The sequence below is a fragment of the Cyprinus carpio genome, chromosome B11 (assembly GCF_018340385.1).
Source record: "Cyprinus carpio isolate SPL01 chromosome B11, ASM1834038v1, whole genome shotgun sequence".
NCBI classification, from domain to species: Eukaryota; Metazoa; Chordata; class Actinopteri; order Cypriniformes; family Cyprinidae; genus Cyprinus; species Cyprinus carpio.
In genome coordinates, this window is record NC_056607.1 from 2505631 (window position 1) to 2524191 (window position 18561).

Consider the following 18561-nt stretch of genomic DNA (forward strand, 5'->3'; position numbering starts at 1 on the left):
TCATGAAATATGGTGAGGAAGAAAGATCTTTCTGAAGATGAAATAACGCAATGTCTTGCAAAAGGCATCAAAACAAACTATATTTTGTGAAAAGCAAATAGAGATTATTGAACTATCAAAAGATTTGTGAGTGACTTAGAGCACAGAAGATCTTGGTCAGATAAAGATTTATTAAAGTTTCTGTCAAACAAATGAACTGTATTGTAATGGCAGCTGTAAGAAAGTGTTTAAAGCTCCTGGAGTCTCCAGATCCTCTCCATGAAGACTGACAGTTGTGTGTAAAGCTGCATTTCAGTCACTGCTAACCAAACCTCACAAAGAGAAACCTGCACAGTGGCTGTAGAAACATTTTCAAACTGCATTTATGCAGCATGGGATAGTGTGTTGTCCTACATGAAAACCAAGATGGCGGCACACATAGATGCAGTGGTTTCTACGGCTCCAGCTAACGGTGCTACTTTCTGAGTAACTGTTTGTCATAGTCACTGTAATCGAGGCTTCAACCGTGGAACCCTTATGGTTATGGGCTCAAAGAACAACATGGGAATACCAGAATCAACAAGAGAATTACTACGTGGCCTCGGATTACTAAACGGACAAAAGCTCACCACGGTGTCGCACGATCCTGCTATCTGGGGACGGAGGCACCGCAAGCGGTGCGAGAGAAACCGTCAGTACTACTGGCTAATGTACGCTCTCTGGATAACAAAATGGACCATCTCAGACTCCGAATGACCACCCAGTCTGATACAAAAAACTGCTGTGTGTTTATCTTTACGGAAACATCCATGACTCACACAAAGCCATCCCCGCCTGGGTCTATCTGACTACCTCTGTGTGCTGCTCTTCCCAGCATACAGGCCACTGCTAAAACACTCCAGGCCAGTAAGCAGGACCATCAAAGTCTGGACTAGGGATATGCCGGTATCAAATTTTCCTGTTGCGATTAATTGATAATGTTTTGTCACGGTATGCGATATTATTACGGTATTGAAATTAAGTTTTAAAAAAGTGGTCATAATACAGTATAACAGGTTAAATAACTTTTTTCTTAAATACAATAAAGCAATACAAAAAAATATATTTAAAGTTAAAAATTTTACACTGATTAAAGTGCAAAAGAACTTTTAAAGACCCATAGGTATCACTTTACAATAAGACCTCATTAGTTAACCTTAGTTAATGCATTAACATTCACAATGAGCAATAGCTACATTTGCTACACAAGTTATTAATCTTTGTTAAAAAATACAAGTCTTAGTTCATGTTAGCTCATTATATAACACAGTTGCAACTTTTGATTTTAACAATGTGTTATTAAATATTGGAATACCTAAGATTAATGAATGTTCAGAAAAATTTTTCATTGGCGGTTTATTAACTAATGAAGCCCTAATATAAAGTGTTAATGAACAATAGAGAATCAAAACACTTTCAAACAATATCTAGGACATGTTGTAGTCCAGATTAAAATGGAAAAAAAATTATGGAAATATATAAATATTATTTTATATTATTTAAATGTTTAGAAAGTAGCAGCTGTTTTTATTTATGGGGTTTTCAGGGTAAGGGCTGCATTTTCTGCAGTTTAGCGCCATCTGCTGTCAGAGAGTGAATGTGTTCCTCCATGTGCTTCTCGTGCGTGCTTGTTCAGGGTTTTTCCTGGGTCAAAATTGGTCTTCGGTGGTGGCTGACCGACATGGTCAGCCACACAAGAGTACCCTAGTACCCACATGATCCGCAAGCCCAATATTGACAATAAATGTTAAATTTAAAATAAATACAAAGAAACAGTTTGTGATTTTTTTTTCTTGTTCTATTTTTTCATGAAAAAACGATCACTGTCAGGCTAGATAGTAAAAGAAAGCGATTCCAACTTATTTTACATGTAAACATCATCGATACCAAAGTATATTTGAAATGTCAAAGGCATCACAATTTATCTATTTACAAATTATGCAATTATCAGACACAGATGTTACCTGTCACTCTCACTGTCATCCTTTCTTGCCCTCTTTGCAAAAAAAGCTGTGATTTTTCCACCACTGGCTTTCATAGTTTTGAAAGATAAAATCCTTTTTTGATAGACCTGATAATTATTTTAGTATAATCATATCAATTAAAAAGTAGCATTAAAAACGTAGCGTTAAAAGGTGTAATAGTGTAATTTTTTACCATATAAAATTTAATAAAGTGCTTTGTGCTTTGATCTAGTTTCATCTCACTCCAGTTTAACTTTAAACTAAATGTTTTTATAGGTAATTTACTACACACTGTCATAGGCCCTATACATACTGTGGATTATTAAGGCTAAATTTTACTAAACACTCTTGCTAAATGGGGTAAGCACACTTACTTTCTCATTTCAGATGTGTATGTTCTTCTAAGAAGCAATGATTTGTTATACACCGATTCAGACACTGACGGGCAGACCAATTGCTTTAACCATTCATTATAAAGGAGTCATTAGGTCGCGAATTGGACGTGGGAATCCTGGCTTTTAGGACATCGCGAAAGATTTGTCAACACACACACACTCACAAAACACTTCATAACTGGATAGATTTTTTTTTTTTGCGTTTATTTAATGTTATGTCAGCTGCATGTGCGGAATGCTTGTCACGAGTTGTAAGAGAAGATAAGGCAACTTTTTTTTCACTGCAATTCACACTCAGCGGTAATTCAGGAAAAATATTCTCCGAATGCACCACGTGAAACATGGGTTCGGTCTTCCGACCTTTAGGATCAGTTGATTTTGATGCGAGGGAGAGAGCAAAGACAGAACTGAAGACGGAGAGTGCGCGCGCGGGGGAGGGGCGCTGTGCTCGTTCTCTCCGTCACTCCGTCTGTAGCCTGCTTCACTCACAAAACCCTATTACACATCAAATAAGACTTTGGCGGGACAAAAAATCGTTTTGGCAGCCGCCAAAAAATTTTCCATGTAGGAAAAACCCTGTTGTTTACATCAGAGCACACACGTGTCTTTAAAGCAGCATACAGCTGTGTTGTGCATTTTGACCAGCTGATGGGAAAAGTATTCTTAAAATGCATTTCAAATTCTGAATAATTTCAAATACATAACCAAACACCGTAACAAGAATAGCACACAAAAACAAAATCAAGCATAAACAATACCTCAAATAACATCACAAAACGAGTCTGGACACAGACTGCAACATGTTCAGGGAAGCTGCCCCCTATGACCAGCATGTCTGTTTGGAAGAATATACAAACTCTGTGACAGGATACATAGAGAAGTGCATTGAGGATGTCACTGTTGAAAAATCCATAGTTATGCGTGCAAACCAGATACCATGGCTAACAGCTGAGGTCCATGCCTGGCTCAGACAGAGGGATGCTGCCTTCAAACAGGGGGATGAAGGGCCTCTCAGGTCAGCAAGAGCTCAGCTTTCCAAAGCCATCAAGAAAGCAAAACGCCAGTATGCACAGAAAACATGTGTCAGGGCATCCAGGCCTTAACAGACTATAAACATCACATCACATGCCAACAACAGTGACACCCACCTCCCTGACTTGTTAAATGATTTCTATGCACGGTTTGAAGCTCTGAATGACACACACGCACTTATATCCACACTCACTTCTGAGGAGCAGGTGCTCTGTCTGGCTTTAGCTGGCGTAAGGAGGACGCTATCTAGAGTGAATCCACGGAAAGCTGCAGGCCCAGACAACATTCCAGGAAGAGTGCTCAGGGACTGTGCTGACCAGCTGGCAGATATGGTCCCTGTGTACTTCAAAAAGACCACCATCATCCCAGTGCCTAAGAAGTCAATGGTGACATGTCTCAATGATTATCGCCCTGTAGCACTGACTCCCATCACAATGAAGTGCTTTGAACATCTGGTCAAGAAACACATCCACTCCACTTTGCCCTCTTCACTAGACCCTCCACAATTTGCATATCACTCCAACCGCTCTACAGATGATGCTATCTCCTACACACTGCACTCCGTCTTTTCACATCTGGACACAAAAGACTCATATCTCAGAATGCGGTTCATTGACTCAGCATTCAATACAATCAATCCACAGCAACTAGTGAGTAAACTCTCTCTACTGGGTCTCAACAAGCCACTCTGCAACTGGATTCTAGACTTCCTGACAGAGAGACCACAGTCAGTGCGCATAGGTGGCAGAACATCAGGCACCATCACATTAAGCACAGGTGCCCCTCAAGGCTGTGTTCTCAGTCCACTGTTGTTCACGCTGCTCACACACGACTGCACAGCCAAGTCAGAAACCAACCTCGTTGTCAAGTTTGCTGATGACACGACAGTAGTGGGCCTCATCAGCAGCGATAACGAAACACCATACAGAGAGGAGGTGGAACAACTTCTGAGCTGGTGCTACAGCAACAATCTTGCATCTTGTCCAAATTGAGAAACCGAGATCGTTGTGGATTTCTGGAGAAGTCTAACTGATCATCTTCACCTGCTCATCAGTGGCTCTGCTGTAGAGAGAGTCAGGAGCACCAAGTTTCTTGGTGTGCACATTTCTGACAACCTCACCTGGTCCATCAACACCAGCTCCACTGTGAAGGCAGCGCAACAACGTCTTCACTTCCTGCGGAAGCTGAAGAGAGCCAGCCTCCCACCACCCATCCTCACCATCTTCTACAGAGGAACTGTGGAGTGCGTCCTGGCCAGCTGCATCACTGTGTGGTTTGAAAACTGCAAAACAGCAGAACGCAAGGCCCTCCAGCGCAAAGTGAGGACAGCTGAGAGGATCATAGGGGTCTCCCTCCCCTCGATCCAGGACATCTATCAGGCACGCTGTGTATGCAGAGCCTCTGCCATAGTGAAAGATTAATCTCACCCCTCCCACCATCTGTTTGACCCTCTGCCATCAGACTCACAGCATCAGGACCTGCACGGCAAGGTTCTGCAACAGCTTTTTCCCCCAGGCTGTCAGAATCCTGAATAAGCTGATACCACCCAGCATCCTACTCCCATCATAAACTGCCTCCCTACCCCATATCAACAGGAAAGAAGAAAACACACACACACACAAAAAAAAAAAAAAAAAACATGGACATTCGCATACATCTGCACTCTGCACTTTCACTTAGCTGTGCACTAGAGACACTCTTGCACAACGGTCAGTTTACATACATCCACACTCAACTCATCCAATGTGCACTAAGGACACTCTGTGCAAATGCACATATTCTAACATAATACCTGCTGAGCCACCTCAATTGTACACAAGCACTTTATTCTTAAACTCTAACATTTCTACCTCACTTAACACTTCTGCCTTGTTATATTTATTGTGCTTGTGAATGATTTAGCTAGGCTATTCAGTGAATTTCTGGATCATCGATCTCTCTGTCCAGCGACAGCTGCAATGGCAAATAAACCCAAAGAATTCAAATCTTTATCATAATTATTAAAGGGGTCCTATGACATTGCTAAAAAGAAAATTATTTTGTGTATTTGTCTGTGTTGAGACGTGCTGGTGTTTTGTTTCGTACTCTATATACCTTGTCAGTGTTGTGCGCTTGCTTAGATCTTTGTTGTGATAAACCGTGTGTTCAGCTGTAGTCAATTTCCATTTTGACCGACAGGTATTTAAAAAGGTTAGTTTATCGCAGCAGCGGTCGCAGCAGCCCTCCTGTTAAGCCCTCCTCATGTGAAGACCGAAGAGTGTAAAAATCATCGACTCTACCGGGTAGGGACACTGGAAAGGGATATAAGCATCACTTTTGATTCATCCTTTTTCCTACTACTAGTTTCACTTCTGTTTCAGTTTTTATGACCAACTCTTACTATGTGTTTCCAGATCCCTACTATCACTACCACTCGCAAACCACGTTTCACACACTGTAGGCAGCGCAATCTTAACAACCTGCACACTCTGCCTATGTCTGCTAATACACTATCTTTTTCTATTGGTCTCTGGAATTGCCAGTCTGCTGTAAACAAAGCCGATTTCATTACTTAGTCATTCAAAGCTAAACCTCATGGCCCTGACAGAGACCTGGATCAAACCAGAGGACACTGCTACACCTGCAGCACTCTCCAATTATTTCTCATTTTCCCACTCCCCCCGTTTGACTGGAAGAGGTGGAGGCACTGGTCTGCTCATCTCTAATGATTGGAAATTTAATCCTTTACCATCTTTGGGTATCAACAGCTCCTTTGAATCTCATTCAGTCACTATTACCCACCCTCTTAAAATCCATTTTGTAGTTGTCTATCGACCCCCAGGACCACTAGGTAACTTTTTGGATGAAATAGATGTGCTGCTCTCAACCTTTCCTGAGGATGGTACTCCCCTAGTTATGCTTGGAGATTTCAACATCCACCTAGATAAACCTCTATCTGCTGACTTCCACACTCTGCTTGCCTCTTTTGATCTCAACCGAGTGTCAACTACTGCTACTCACAAATCAGGCAACCAACTGGACCTTATTCACACACGACACTGCTCCACTGATCATGTACTGGTTACTCCACTGCACACCTCAGTTTACTTCCTCCTCACTCTTACATTTACATTTATGCATTTAGCAGAGGCTTTTATCCAAAGCGGCTTACAGTGCATTCAGGCTATACATATTTTTGTCAGTATGTGTGTTCCCTGGGAATTGAACCCACAACCTTTTGCGCTGCTAATGTAATGCTCTCCCACTGAGCCACAGGAACACTACAAGAACACTCTTAACCTCAACATGGTCCCTGACACATCACTTACCCCTCCACATGTCATCTTTCGACGTAACCTACGCTCACTCTCACCCTCCCGGCTATCTGCAATGGTTTCATCTTCGCTTCCTTCCCCTAAACTATCTTTTGATGCTAACAGTGCTACTGATACTTTCTGCTCCACTCTTACATCTTGTTTAGACACTGTTTGCCCCTTGTCTTCCAGGCCAGCCCGTACCACCCCTTCAGCCCCTTGGTTATCTGATGTTCTACGCGAACACCGTTCTAAGCTTAGAGCTGCTGAAAGGGCGTGGTGCAAATCCAAAAATACTACTGACCTTAATGTGTATCAGTCACTCCTCTCTTCCTTTTCTGCTAATGTCTCCACTGCTAAAAGGACATACTACCATAAAATTAACCATTCGTCTAACTCTCGCATGCTTTTTAAAACATTTAACTCGCTCCTTTGTCAAAAAACACCACCTCCTGCTTCATCTCTAATAGCTGACGACTTTGCCACGTTTTTCATTAATAAAATTAAAAACATCAGTGCACAATTTTCCACACCACAATCCATCAAGCACATCTCACCAGCAAACATACACTCATTCACATCCCTCTCTTCACTCTCTGAGGCAGAAGTCTCCAAACTCATCCTTTCTAATCATCCTACTACTTGTCCGCTTGATCCTATTCCATCTCATCTTCTTCCAAGTGCATGAGTAACACTAATTCGCTCACACTACCGGTCATTCAAGCTCAGGTTTTGACAGCTCGAAGATTATTTTCTCTTTAAATATTATTTTATCTTTAAATATATCTATAGAAAGCTTTAAATTACTACTTAAAACTAAACAATTCAAATCAAAAACAAAAACTCTTTACAGATTTTATAAAATCCATAAATATGCAATTTTCTCTAATGAGAAGATGGCGAGTCAGGATCATCATCATCTTCATCTTTGCACATGGACTCAGAAAACGCTAATTTATTAATTATCAATATCACCTTACTATTTCCCCCCGACACATTCATGGTAATTACTTTTGCTGGAGTTTTGGGGCAAGCTTTAGCCTATTGCGTGCGTTTTTTGCACTGCACATGACCAATTAACTCACTGTTTGCCGTGGTAATCAAATCAAAACTCTTCCAAAATGCAGCTTTTCCCGAACCTTTGGGAACTTTTAGTAACTCCTTACGCTCCAACTTCTCCCCGATGCTCTGCATGGTCAACTGTCACCCGTATGCTAATGCGTGCGTATGCGTTGCATATTGCATAGGCGATGCAGCCTATAATATTTATAATATAATCAATATAACAATAGTTCATACAGTAGCCTATATGTGCTCTGTGCGTATACGGGCACAATAAAAGGAGACCAGCTAAATGAGCTCGAGTCCGACCTGAGCCCGATCTGTAAAAATTTTTTTTAAAAAAGGCCCGAATGGACATAGCGTGTTGAAAGCCCGATGCTTGCAGACCTCTTATTCTAACCCGAGTCGATCACGTCAAAGGGAATATGACACACGCTTTATCTTCTATGCCACTGAATCTGACGACTGATGACCGCCTTTTGTAATGTGGTGAAGCTGGTGTCTCTTTTATTATTATGATTATTATTATTATTATTTCCAACAGTTAAACAGTTGCCCACAAATAAAAAGCGGGGTGCTGCAGCACCCTAAGCACCCCCACTTCCCGCGCCTATGTACACAACAGATTAAAATTAATGAATTATAATTTTAATGAAAGATCAAAGTGTTAAGAATGAACAAATGATATAAATAGGTTATATCACCCTCATCTTCTCTCATTATCAGTTATTTTACATATTGTATTATTATGTGTGATCCAATCTAATAAATGTGATTATAAGTCTAGGTGTGAGTTTGAAACCCGGGGACTACAACCAATGTGCCCTTTTAAAAATCATTAGAATAAACTCAGATGGTTTTCTTAATGTCAAAACTTGCATTCAGAGTAATTTTATGTGTCAACAGAAGTGACATAATGATTTGATTGTTGATTTCCCAAACAGATTTTGTGTGTCATATCCATAACTTTGTTTTTTTCCTCAAAATGCATTTCATAAAAAAAAAATTATTAAAAATATTTTAGACATTTTTTTTCCATGTTCAGCTAAGACCCCTTCATCATGTGGATATCAATATTTATACATTTGACTTAAAAGTTCACAGTTTTTATAGAAAATCATGCAGTATACTGAAAATTATGTTATTTCCTGTCACATCCATAATGCATGACTATTTGCCTTTTTGAGGGGGGACAATATATTTGGCCTGTCAGTTCTCCAGATTGGGTACTCATTGAATATGCATTGCCAATTTAAATATTGTAAGAAGTTTATTTTTACTGACACATTTTAACTGTCATTATGACTTCAAATGTCACATCCATAACGCTGGAATTGCTCTATGCTGATGACACTCAACTCTACACTCATTCCATCCTGATGATCCGACGGTAGCTGCTCGCATCTACACACACCCGGAGCAGTGGGCAGCTCAGCTTGTCTAACAGACATTTCTTGCTGGATGAAGGACCATCCCCCCACCCACAATTCCTGCGCCGGCCCGAGACTCAACTCAACCTTGCCAAGACAGAACTGCTTGTGCTTCCATCAAACCCATCGTTTCATCACAATTTCACCATCAAGTTATGCAAATCAACTATATCTCCTTCAAAAACAGCCAGAAACCTTGGAGTTATGAATGATGATCAGCTAACTTTCTCAGACCACATTGCTAAAGCTGTCCGGTCCTGCAGATCTGCTTTATTCAACATCAAGAAGATCAGGCCTTTTCTTTCGAAACATGCTGCAAAACTCCTTGTTCAAACTCTTGCTCTGTCCAGGCTAGACTATTGCAACGCTCTCTTGGCAGGTCTTCCAGCCAGTTCTATCAAACCTTTACAATTAATCCACAAAGCGGCAGCAAGATTAATTTTTTTTAAGATCATTTTTAATGAGCCAAAAAGAATCCCCGTCACACCTCTGTTTATCAATCTGCACTGGCTATCAATAGCTGCTTGCATAAAATTCAAGGCACTGAAGTTTGCCTACAAAACCACCACTGGCTCTGCACCCCTTTACCTAAATTCATTCGTTGCTTGATTGTTCATTCCAAAAGAGACACAAAATCACTTTCTCAGACTTTTACATTAAATGTTCCCTCCTGGTGGAATGACCTGCCCAACTCAATCAGAGCAGCTGAGTCCTTAGCCATCTTCAAGAATCGGCTTAAAACACATCTCTTCCATCTTTATTTGACCCTCTAACTCTAGTTAAGTCTTAACTTTTATAAAGAATATCTCTTTGGGTTTGAGACTTTAGTCTTTGCAACTTTAGGGATCTTATCTATTCACAAACAGCTTGTAACACTCCAAAGAGAAAGGAAAATTTGAAATTGCATCATATGACCCCTTTAATATTGTTTGTTGCTGTTTGATCTGAGTGTGCTAAGCTACAGATGATCACTGGTAAACATCTATACATAAAATAAACAATATTACAATGTACAATTGCACAAAATGCTGCAAATGCACAAGTGAACGTAACTGTGCTAATCATGAAGGTTTAGCTCCGTTGCAGATGTGCTCTTCCCGTAACAACGCGCTAAAAAAATGACGTGCAACAGTATTTTACAGTAATGTTCTTAATACAATTTTATGTAGCCTTTATGACAGACTTGCCCTGCACATGTTGCACTTCACTGTATTTTCCTTTTCGAAGTGATTCCAATCATATTTCAAGCAATTATAAACCATCACGGCAAACAGTGTGCATCTGAAATGTCTCTGAAGGAAATAATGCATTATTTATCTGATTTAATATATCGGCCAAATATTTGCACGCTCTCCTGGAGACTGAGCTCATGCACCCTCACAGCACACACACACATAAATTACTCCGTTTGCAGTGCATATGTGGTGTGCATTTCTCTCGCGCTCATGTTAAAGCGTTCACACAGTATACGGATGCGGTCCGGCATTGTCTTCCAGAGCGGTGCGTCTGCTGCACACACTGAAATAAAGTGGCAGCGGATTGTTGGTGGTAAATATGAACATGGATTGACACAAAAATGTAGTAATTAAACCATAAACCAATTAAACCACTGTGTTTCACAGTCAACACATAGGCTATGGCTTTTTGGCTAGGTTTAAATGAAGAGAGCACTTTTAGATAAACAAGGCAGTAATATGGCACTTCCTGGAGGTATGAAAACAAAGTTCTTTATGAAGTGAAAGTGAAGTGACCTGACATACAGCCAAGTATGATGACATACTCAGAATTCATGCTCTGCATTTAACCCATCCAAAGTGCACACACACAGCAGTGAACACACACACCGTGAACACACACCCGGAGCAGTGGGTATCATTTATGCTGCGGCGAAGTAAATGCAAAAGTAAAAAGTAATGAATAATGCATTTCCTTTTATTTATTGCATTTACACACGTCTATGAAAGATTGTATTACTGTACTGTGTAAAAGAAAAAAGAATAACAATGTTTGGATTTGAAATCAAAATAATGGCTAAATGTTGTGTTTGTGGTACAGGCCACGGATCAGTAGTGGACTCCTGTGTGAAAGCTGCTTCAAGTGTTGGGCCATATGGTCATTTTTTCAAATTAGGATAACTATTTGATGTTTTAAACCATGCAGGTGCGCGAGAGAGAGCCTATGGAATCACCAATAATCAAAAAATATATACTTTTAAACATAAACTAACGTCAAGTATAAAAATACTGCATTTAAAACAGCTTGTTCATATATAGTCAGACGCAACTGTCATATCGCACGTCCAGTGACAAATTTCCCGCATCTGCGCTCGGAAGTTATCAGTCTAAATGTTCTGCAAAATCAGTCAATGGTGAAAATCAGTTTCAATTCAGTTTAACACTAATATTGGACATAAACGAACACATTAAATATAAAGTATTCAAAACAGGTAAGTTCATATATTTGGAGTAAGGTTAAACTGAACTGATGCATCAGTCATACAGCGCTCCGGACCGCGCGCCCCACGACGAGCCCAACAGAAACAAATGAGATGCATTCTAACATAACTGTGGCATTAAACTCAGTTAGTGAGGGCTCGTTTAAAATATTGCACATATATAGGCCGTTCAGATTACTTGTTAAAGTGCAATGAAATGCCTTATATCTGCAGACGATGTACGTCTCTTTGTGGATGGAGACTTCTTCACCGGCTACAGGCTCTAATCCTCATTTGCACGCGTGCGCAAAATGCAGTACTAAAGTGAAATAGCTGGGCAGTTTTATAGCCGAATTATAACAGGCCGCATTATAAAAATAAAAATAATTATTATTATAATTTAATACATTAATAGGAGAATGAGCCTAATATCGTCTTAACTATCGACAGACATCTGCTATCGTCGATACACAATACTATCGTCTATCGGCACAACCCTAGCTGCTTCTGTACCACACACAGTCAGAGGAAGTGTGAACCTCACACACAGCTCACCAAATCAGGCTTGTACTGTGTGTAAGATATTCTGCAGAGCAATTACATGACTTTAAAAACAAAAATGCACTGCATGATCAAACATTTAGGTGAGATAAATATATAATTTTTGAAAAATGTTTAAAAAAAATGCCCCCTCAAACTAAAATATCCCCTTCACCAGAGTCACCTAAGAGAGGAATTCCCCCCATTTTCAAAAATGAAATTCAGGCCCTGAATAAATGTCTAAAAATCTTGACTGGAGTACCAATATAAATAAAAAGAAGGCTTTAAAAAGATCGGTATCGTTGATCGTATTCTGTGTTCTGAAGATGAACGAAGGTCTTACAGGTTTGGAACGACATGAGGCCAAGTCATTAATGACAGACTTTTCATTTTTGGGTGAACTAACCCTTTAATTGTAGTGTGCAATTTATTACGATAATTAATATTATACTTTTAATATTTTTATTATGATAATTGCTATTTGTAATACAGTAATTACCATTTACTATTTTTCATATTTAAGAGGACTGCATTAAAATCTGCAAACACCAAAATAGTTATTTATTTTAACAAAAGATTATAGATCCCACAAAAATTTGTTAAAAAATATTGATAATAAAAAGAGAGATTTCAATTATGTTTGACGACTGAACTTTCTGAAATTTCAGAAATCTGGTCACCTACTTTGAAACAAAACTGATTAAGAAAATTAAAAATGAACCGATCACACTTGTGCTTCTCGTATGGACCGAGACTGTAAGGAGTAAGTGCTGAATGAAGACAGAAAACTCTGCGTGAGCATTTGGGTCCAGCTGACCTCGCTTAATGTGTGCCGGTGTTAAAGCTAAATAACTAACCGTCTTCAAGCCTCTGCTCTGACATGACAGCTGCTGACCTGAAGAAATAAACTGACCCTTATACGAAGATGACCCGCTGTACGGCACACAAAATCAACCCCAGGTGAAATACCTGTGTTCACAAACTTTCATGCAGTATGTTTCAGGTCAACAACAGTCTGAAGAAATCTGCTCCGCTCTCCAATCACAGAGCAGAAGCCGCGGCTGTGTTTTATTTCCAGTAAAAGTTTTAAAAGCAGACACTCCTTCCTGATCCACCCATTTCCCTCCCCGAAGCTGCTCAGAGCCGGAAGAGACAGACCTCTCACACAAACACTCGATGAACAGCAGCAGCGCGAGTCAGACACACTCTACAGGGAAGGGTTAAACATGTGAAGTGAGCACTTACTTGAGCTGTGCTGGAGTTTCTCTTCTGAATGAAGCTCGTGTCCGTGTCCACCAGCGCCGCCATTTCATTCTGCTGTGGATCTGACACACAGTTAACAAACTCATTTAATTCTGCTGTGGATCTGACACACAGTTACAGAAACTCATTTAATTCTGCTGTGGATCTGACACACAGTTACAGAAACTTATTTAATTCTGCTGTGGATCTGACACACAGTCACAGAAACTAATTTAATTCTGCTGTGGATCTGATACACAGTTACAGGAACTCAGAAAGAGCAGAAGCATGTATTTATTTAGTGTTGTTCACGGGTCAACAGATGAAACCGGTTTAAAGTTAGCAGAGCAGCATTAGCTGAGGAGCTGACACGCGTTCAGGGGCCATATTCCTTCACTAAAAACACTTTAACACTTATTCGCTTCTTCATAATCTTCGTCATCATCTTCATCTTCATCATCGCTGACGTTCATTCTCTGACTCTGACGATAAACGCTCGTGTTATATAAGTTAATAACTCAATGTAGGTCGCTGTAAAGATCAACTCAACTTCCACAACTTCGCAAACAAGCTCTAGATCACGGTCACTAACTCCAGAAACAAAAACAACACACTTTACATCAGACTTAGAAGGCTGCTGTTAGCGATTACGAGAAGATTATCGCTGTTTATGATCACTGTGAGAACAACATAATCTGGTGTTTTGGGCGAATCGATGTCGATGTTGGACAATATCAAAATCGCTCTAAAACTCATCAAGCACAGTTGTCGTTAATACGGATTAAAGCTAATGAACACATTCAGATCGTATAAAGTGGACTCACCGCTCATAATGTGTGAAGGCGCGAGTTTTTCACGCTTCTTTAAGTCTGACATGAACTCTTAAACAACTCAACCAAACTTGATGAACAGAAAGGACGGAGTCAAAGCGGCGGGGGCAACGGGCCAATTAAAAAGCGAATCGCTTTCTCCGCGGCCAATAGGATTCTTTGTTTTACCCTTGTCATTTAGACGCTCAGAGATACTACTCAAGTAAAAGTATGAGACCCTGGCTGCGTCCGAGATCGCACACTCAGTGAGTAGGTACTTCAGTAAGTACTTACTTATCGAGCGCTAAAAGAGTACGTACTCTACAGCCAAATCTCGTTAAAGTACGAATGCGACCCGGACATCATCCGCCATGTTGACATTATCAGGTGACCTATGACGTAATAACTTAAAAGCTGGGGGGAGGGGGGTTGGTTTGAGTTTGGAGATGCTGAGGATAAAAGTTTGTTCCTTCACCTCATAACGTTCTTTTTTTGTCTAATAAATCGACCAGTCGGATGTCTAAATGTAAACCCTTATTATTTAACAAATAAATAACCCGGATAGTTGCTGTAAATTTGAACATAGTATCTGACCCAGAGAGACTGCATTGAACGGCGGAAAAACGAAAAGAGAGGGAGAGTAAAGCCAAGGAAAAAAGCCTAATAAAGCCGCTGACAAAGATGAAGTGCACGATGAAGTGCACATCTGTGGTACTGACATTCAAACAATGCACGCATATGTTGTGTAAGGCGGCGTTACAGTTCCTTTATCGGATTTGGCCCCCAGAACCCCTGATCCGAAGAAAAGTAGAGGTGAACCGTCCATGTCTGAAAGTCAAGAAAACATTATGCGATGCATAAATGAAAGAGTCAATGGATTAGATGAGCTCTTAAGGGTAAATATGGTGAGCATTGAAGTGTTAAAGAAAACGACGGAATTCCTCTTCAACAAAGTAAAAGATGTCAAAGATGACATGAAAAATTTGAAAAAGGACATGAAGGTGATCCACGAGGTCAGCGATGGACATGGTAAGAAAATGTCTGAGATCGATTCAAGACTGAACAAGATAGAACGGTACAAAAGAAGATGGAATTTGAGATTGTATGGTCTGGCGGAGCAGTCAGGTGAAGACGTAAGGGCAGAGGTTGTGGATATTTGTTGTGCAGTTCTTCCAGAGCTTACCAGTAAAATACAACAAGATGTGTATATTGTACACCGGCTTGGAAGAAAACGTAATGGAAACGCCTCGCGAGGGAGAACTATCATTATCCAGTTTGTGTCCAGATCCTTACGAGGCAAGCTTTGGAAAGCGCTGAAAACCAGCACCTACCTGAATTCCAAGGAACTATGGTTTGGCGAGGACTTTTCAAACAGTCTTAGTCTTAGTCTCACCTGTCCCTGTAACATCCAGACAAGAGTAAGTCACGTCTGTGATTTATCTGCTCTATACTGCATTTACATGTCGAGGTAGTTGCTGATGTGTTAACGGCTTTTTATCCAACACAAATGTTCCTCGATTAATCAACAGTACTAATGGTTAAATGAAGAAGATAACTCATGTTTAGTTACTCTATGTAGATTTGTTTATTAACATTACTTACATTCATCTAAAGCAGTGTTGACAACAGTGAATTCTCGTATGACTTAATACAATGGGTAAATGGGCCTACTCATAGATTGGGTCATATGTTAGATCTGGTTTTATCTCATAACCTGCCCATTCAGGACTTAAATGTTGATGAAGTGCCCTTTTCAGATCATAAATCAGTGTTTTTTAATCTGTGTATTGCAAAGACTTTAATGAGGAAAAATAACTCCAGTGACGAGTGGTGAGTTTGCAGAGCTCTATGACAGAAAGTATGCAATCACATGCTCTGAAACTGCACTCTGCTCTCTAAGTGTTGATGAACATCTCTTGCAATTAAAATCTGTCTGGTCTGAAATTCTTGATGTTATTGCTCTGCTCACAGTTAAACATACTAGTCATACTTCCCCACCATGGGTAAATGATGACATCCGCATGCTGAGACGACTGTCTAGGCAGGCGGAGAGGAGATGGAGAAAATCTAAAATTCAAGTGCATTACGACTTGTTCAGAGAATCTTTGGTTACATTTCAGAAGGTGTCAAAGGACGCCAAGCACAAATTTTATTCTAAAACTATTTTAAAGAATGCTAATAATCCCAAAGTGTTATTTGACACAATCAATGTGGCTATAAATCTTATCCAAAATTTGCATCCGGACTCCTTAACTATCACCTGTGAAGAGTTTCAAAACATTTTCAAAGAGAAGATTGAGAACCTCCATGCTTATATACCATGGGTAGGGGCTGATGTTCCCTCTCCGGCACCATGGACTTCCCCTAGGGAGTGGAGCGACTTTTATCCTATGACTCGATCTGCTCTAGCAGATATTATTGCACATTTAAAACCTTCCTCTTCAAAAGACGACATCATGCCACCATGGCTCTTTAAGTGGATCGTGGATACCGTGGATTTTAATATCTTGAACTTAATCAACAAATGCCTTAGCCAGGGCATCTGTCCAACTTTCAAACATGCTGTTGTGACTCCTTTGTTAAAACGGCCAAACCTCCCTATGGATGACCCAAATAATTTTAGGCCAATTTCAAATCTGCCATTTTTAGCTAAGGTGCTAGAAAGAGTTGTTTTTAAGCAACTTCAAGACCACCTGTGGTCGAACTCCATAACTGAGGTGTTTCAATCTGGTTTTAAGTCAAGGCTCAGCACTGAGACAGCACTGGTGAAGGTGCTCAATGATATTTTCTTGACTCTGGACAAAGGGGAAAACTCTGTATTGATGATTCGTGATCTCAGTGCTGCGCTTGATATGGTGGACCACAATATTGTACTGCAGCATCTTGAATCTTGGGTTGGCCTAAAGGAGAATGTCATTAAGTGGTTTAAATCGTATCTTGCTGATAGATCTGTTTCTGTGTGTGTAAAAGATTGCATGTCCTGGAGGTCCCTGTTATTGTGTGGGGTTCCCCAGGGTTCGATTTTAGCTCCTATTTTATTCTCTCTATATATGCTACCTCTTGGTTCTATCTTTCGGAAACACAACATGTCTTTTCACTGCTATGCGGATGACATACAGATTTGTTTTTCGGTAAAACAGTCAAATTGTAATACTTTCGGTAACCTATTAGCTTGTATTCAGGAGGTGAAAGACTGGTTGGCAGCTAATTTTTTAAAACTAAATGAGGAGAAAACTGAGGTTATAGGTTTCGGTCCCAATTCCCACTTAGTGTCCAAGCGACTAAAAGAAACCCCCTTGGCAGCTGCAATCTCTGACAAGGTTAAAAGACTTGGTTTTATCTTGGACTCTGAGCTAAAAATGGATAAACAAATAAATTCTGTGGGGGGTTTTTTCACTTAAAGGTCTTAGCAAAAACCAAACCTTTTCTATCTCTGGCAGATTTTTATTTCTGCGGTCGTTTTCTCTAGAATGGATTATTGTAATTCACTGTATGGTGGCACGCTTGCAAAACATACAAAATGCTGCAGCCAGACTGATTAAGAACGGCTCAGGTCACACCTTTACTGAGATCCTTGAACTGGCTGCCAGTCGAGTATAGAGTACATTACAAGATCATTGTTCTGGTTTTTAAAGCACTACATAATTTGGCACCACCATACCTTTCTGAATTGTTGTCTGCATACATCCTGTCCAGGTCACTGAGATCAGAAAATCTAAATCTCCTTGTGACTGTAAGAACAAATTTTAAACGTAAAGGTGACAGAGCGTTTTCTCGAGTCGGTCCTATACTGTGGAATGATCTCCCGCACTCTGTCAGATCAGCAAAGACGTTGGCTGTGTTTAACTCGTTGTTAAAAACCCACTTATTAGATGTGGCATGGGGGTCAGTCTGAAGTGGCTTGGCCCTTGTGTGAAAGTGATACAGTATGTAGCTGTCTCCTGTCTTAATGTTTGCTTGTTTTTTTGTTTTTACATTGCATTGCTTGTTTGTATGTAATTTTTAATTAAGTGTTTTATCCTACTGTTTGTGAAGCACCTTGGGCAACGCCTGTTGTATTATGTGTGCTATATAAATAATAAAAAAATTTAAAATAAAATTCTACATAATAGAACACACACATCACTCACTCAGATGTCTGTTCATGTTGTGATGTGCTCATCTGCAGTTCTTTTATAACATTTTCCTGTCTCATATTAAATATACATTTAATCATCTGATGTACAAGGTTTGTGTAAATTCACTGTGGAGACGTCATGTGTGCTTACTGGAGCTCACCTGTTCACTGTACATAAAACGTTTTTACAGCAAAATCACAAATATACTGTAACATTACTGTCTA

General features: G+C 40.0%; 1 protein-coding gene across 2 annotated transcripts in view; it reads right to left on the reverse strand.

The window, feature by feature from the left end:
- The window catches only part of sp1 (sp1 transcription factor), a 32706-nt gene extending 18159 nt beyond the window's left edge, over positions 1 to 14547 (reverse strand). The window contains exons 1-2 of one of the 2 annotated variants that reach the window (XM_042733552.1): positions 14514 to 14547; positions 13414 to 13493 (exon numbers count right to left, since the gene is read on the reverse strand). In XM_042733552.1, coding sequence (XP_042589486.1) covers positions 13414 to 13476 — 63 coding nt within the window. In that variant the 5' untranslated portion in view covers positions 13477 to 13493; positions 14514 to 14547. Of the gene's footprint in view, positions 1 to 13413; positions 13494 to 14234; positions 14451 to 14513 lie in introns of those variants that run through there. The other variant, XM_042733551.1, reaches the window with a different exon arrangement.
- Positions 14548 to 18561: the final 4014 nt, after the last annotated feature.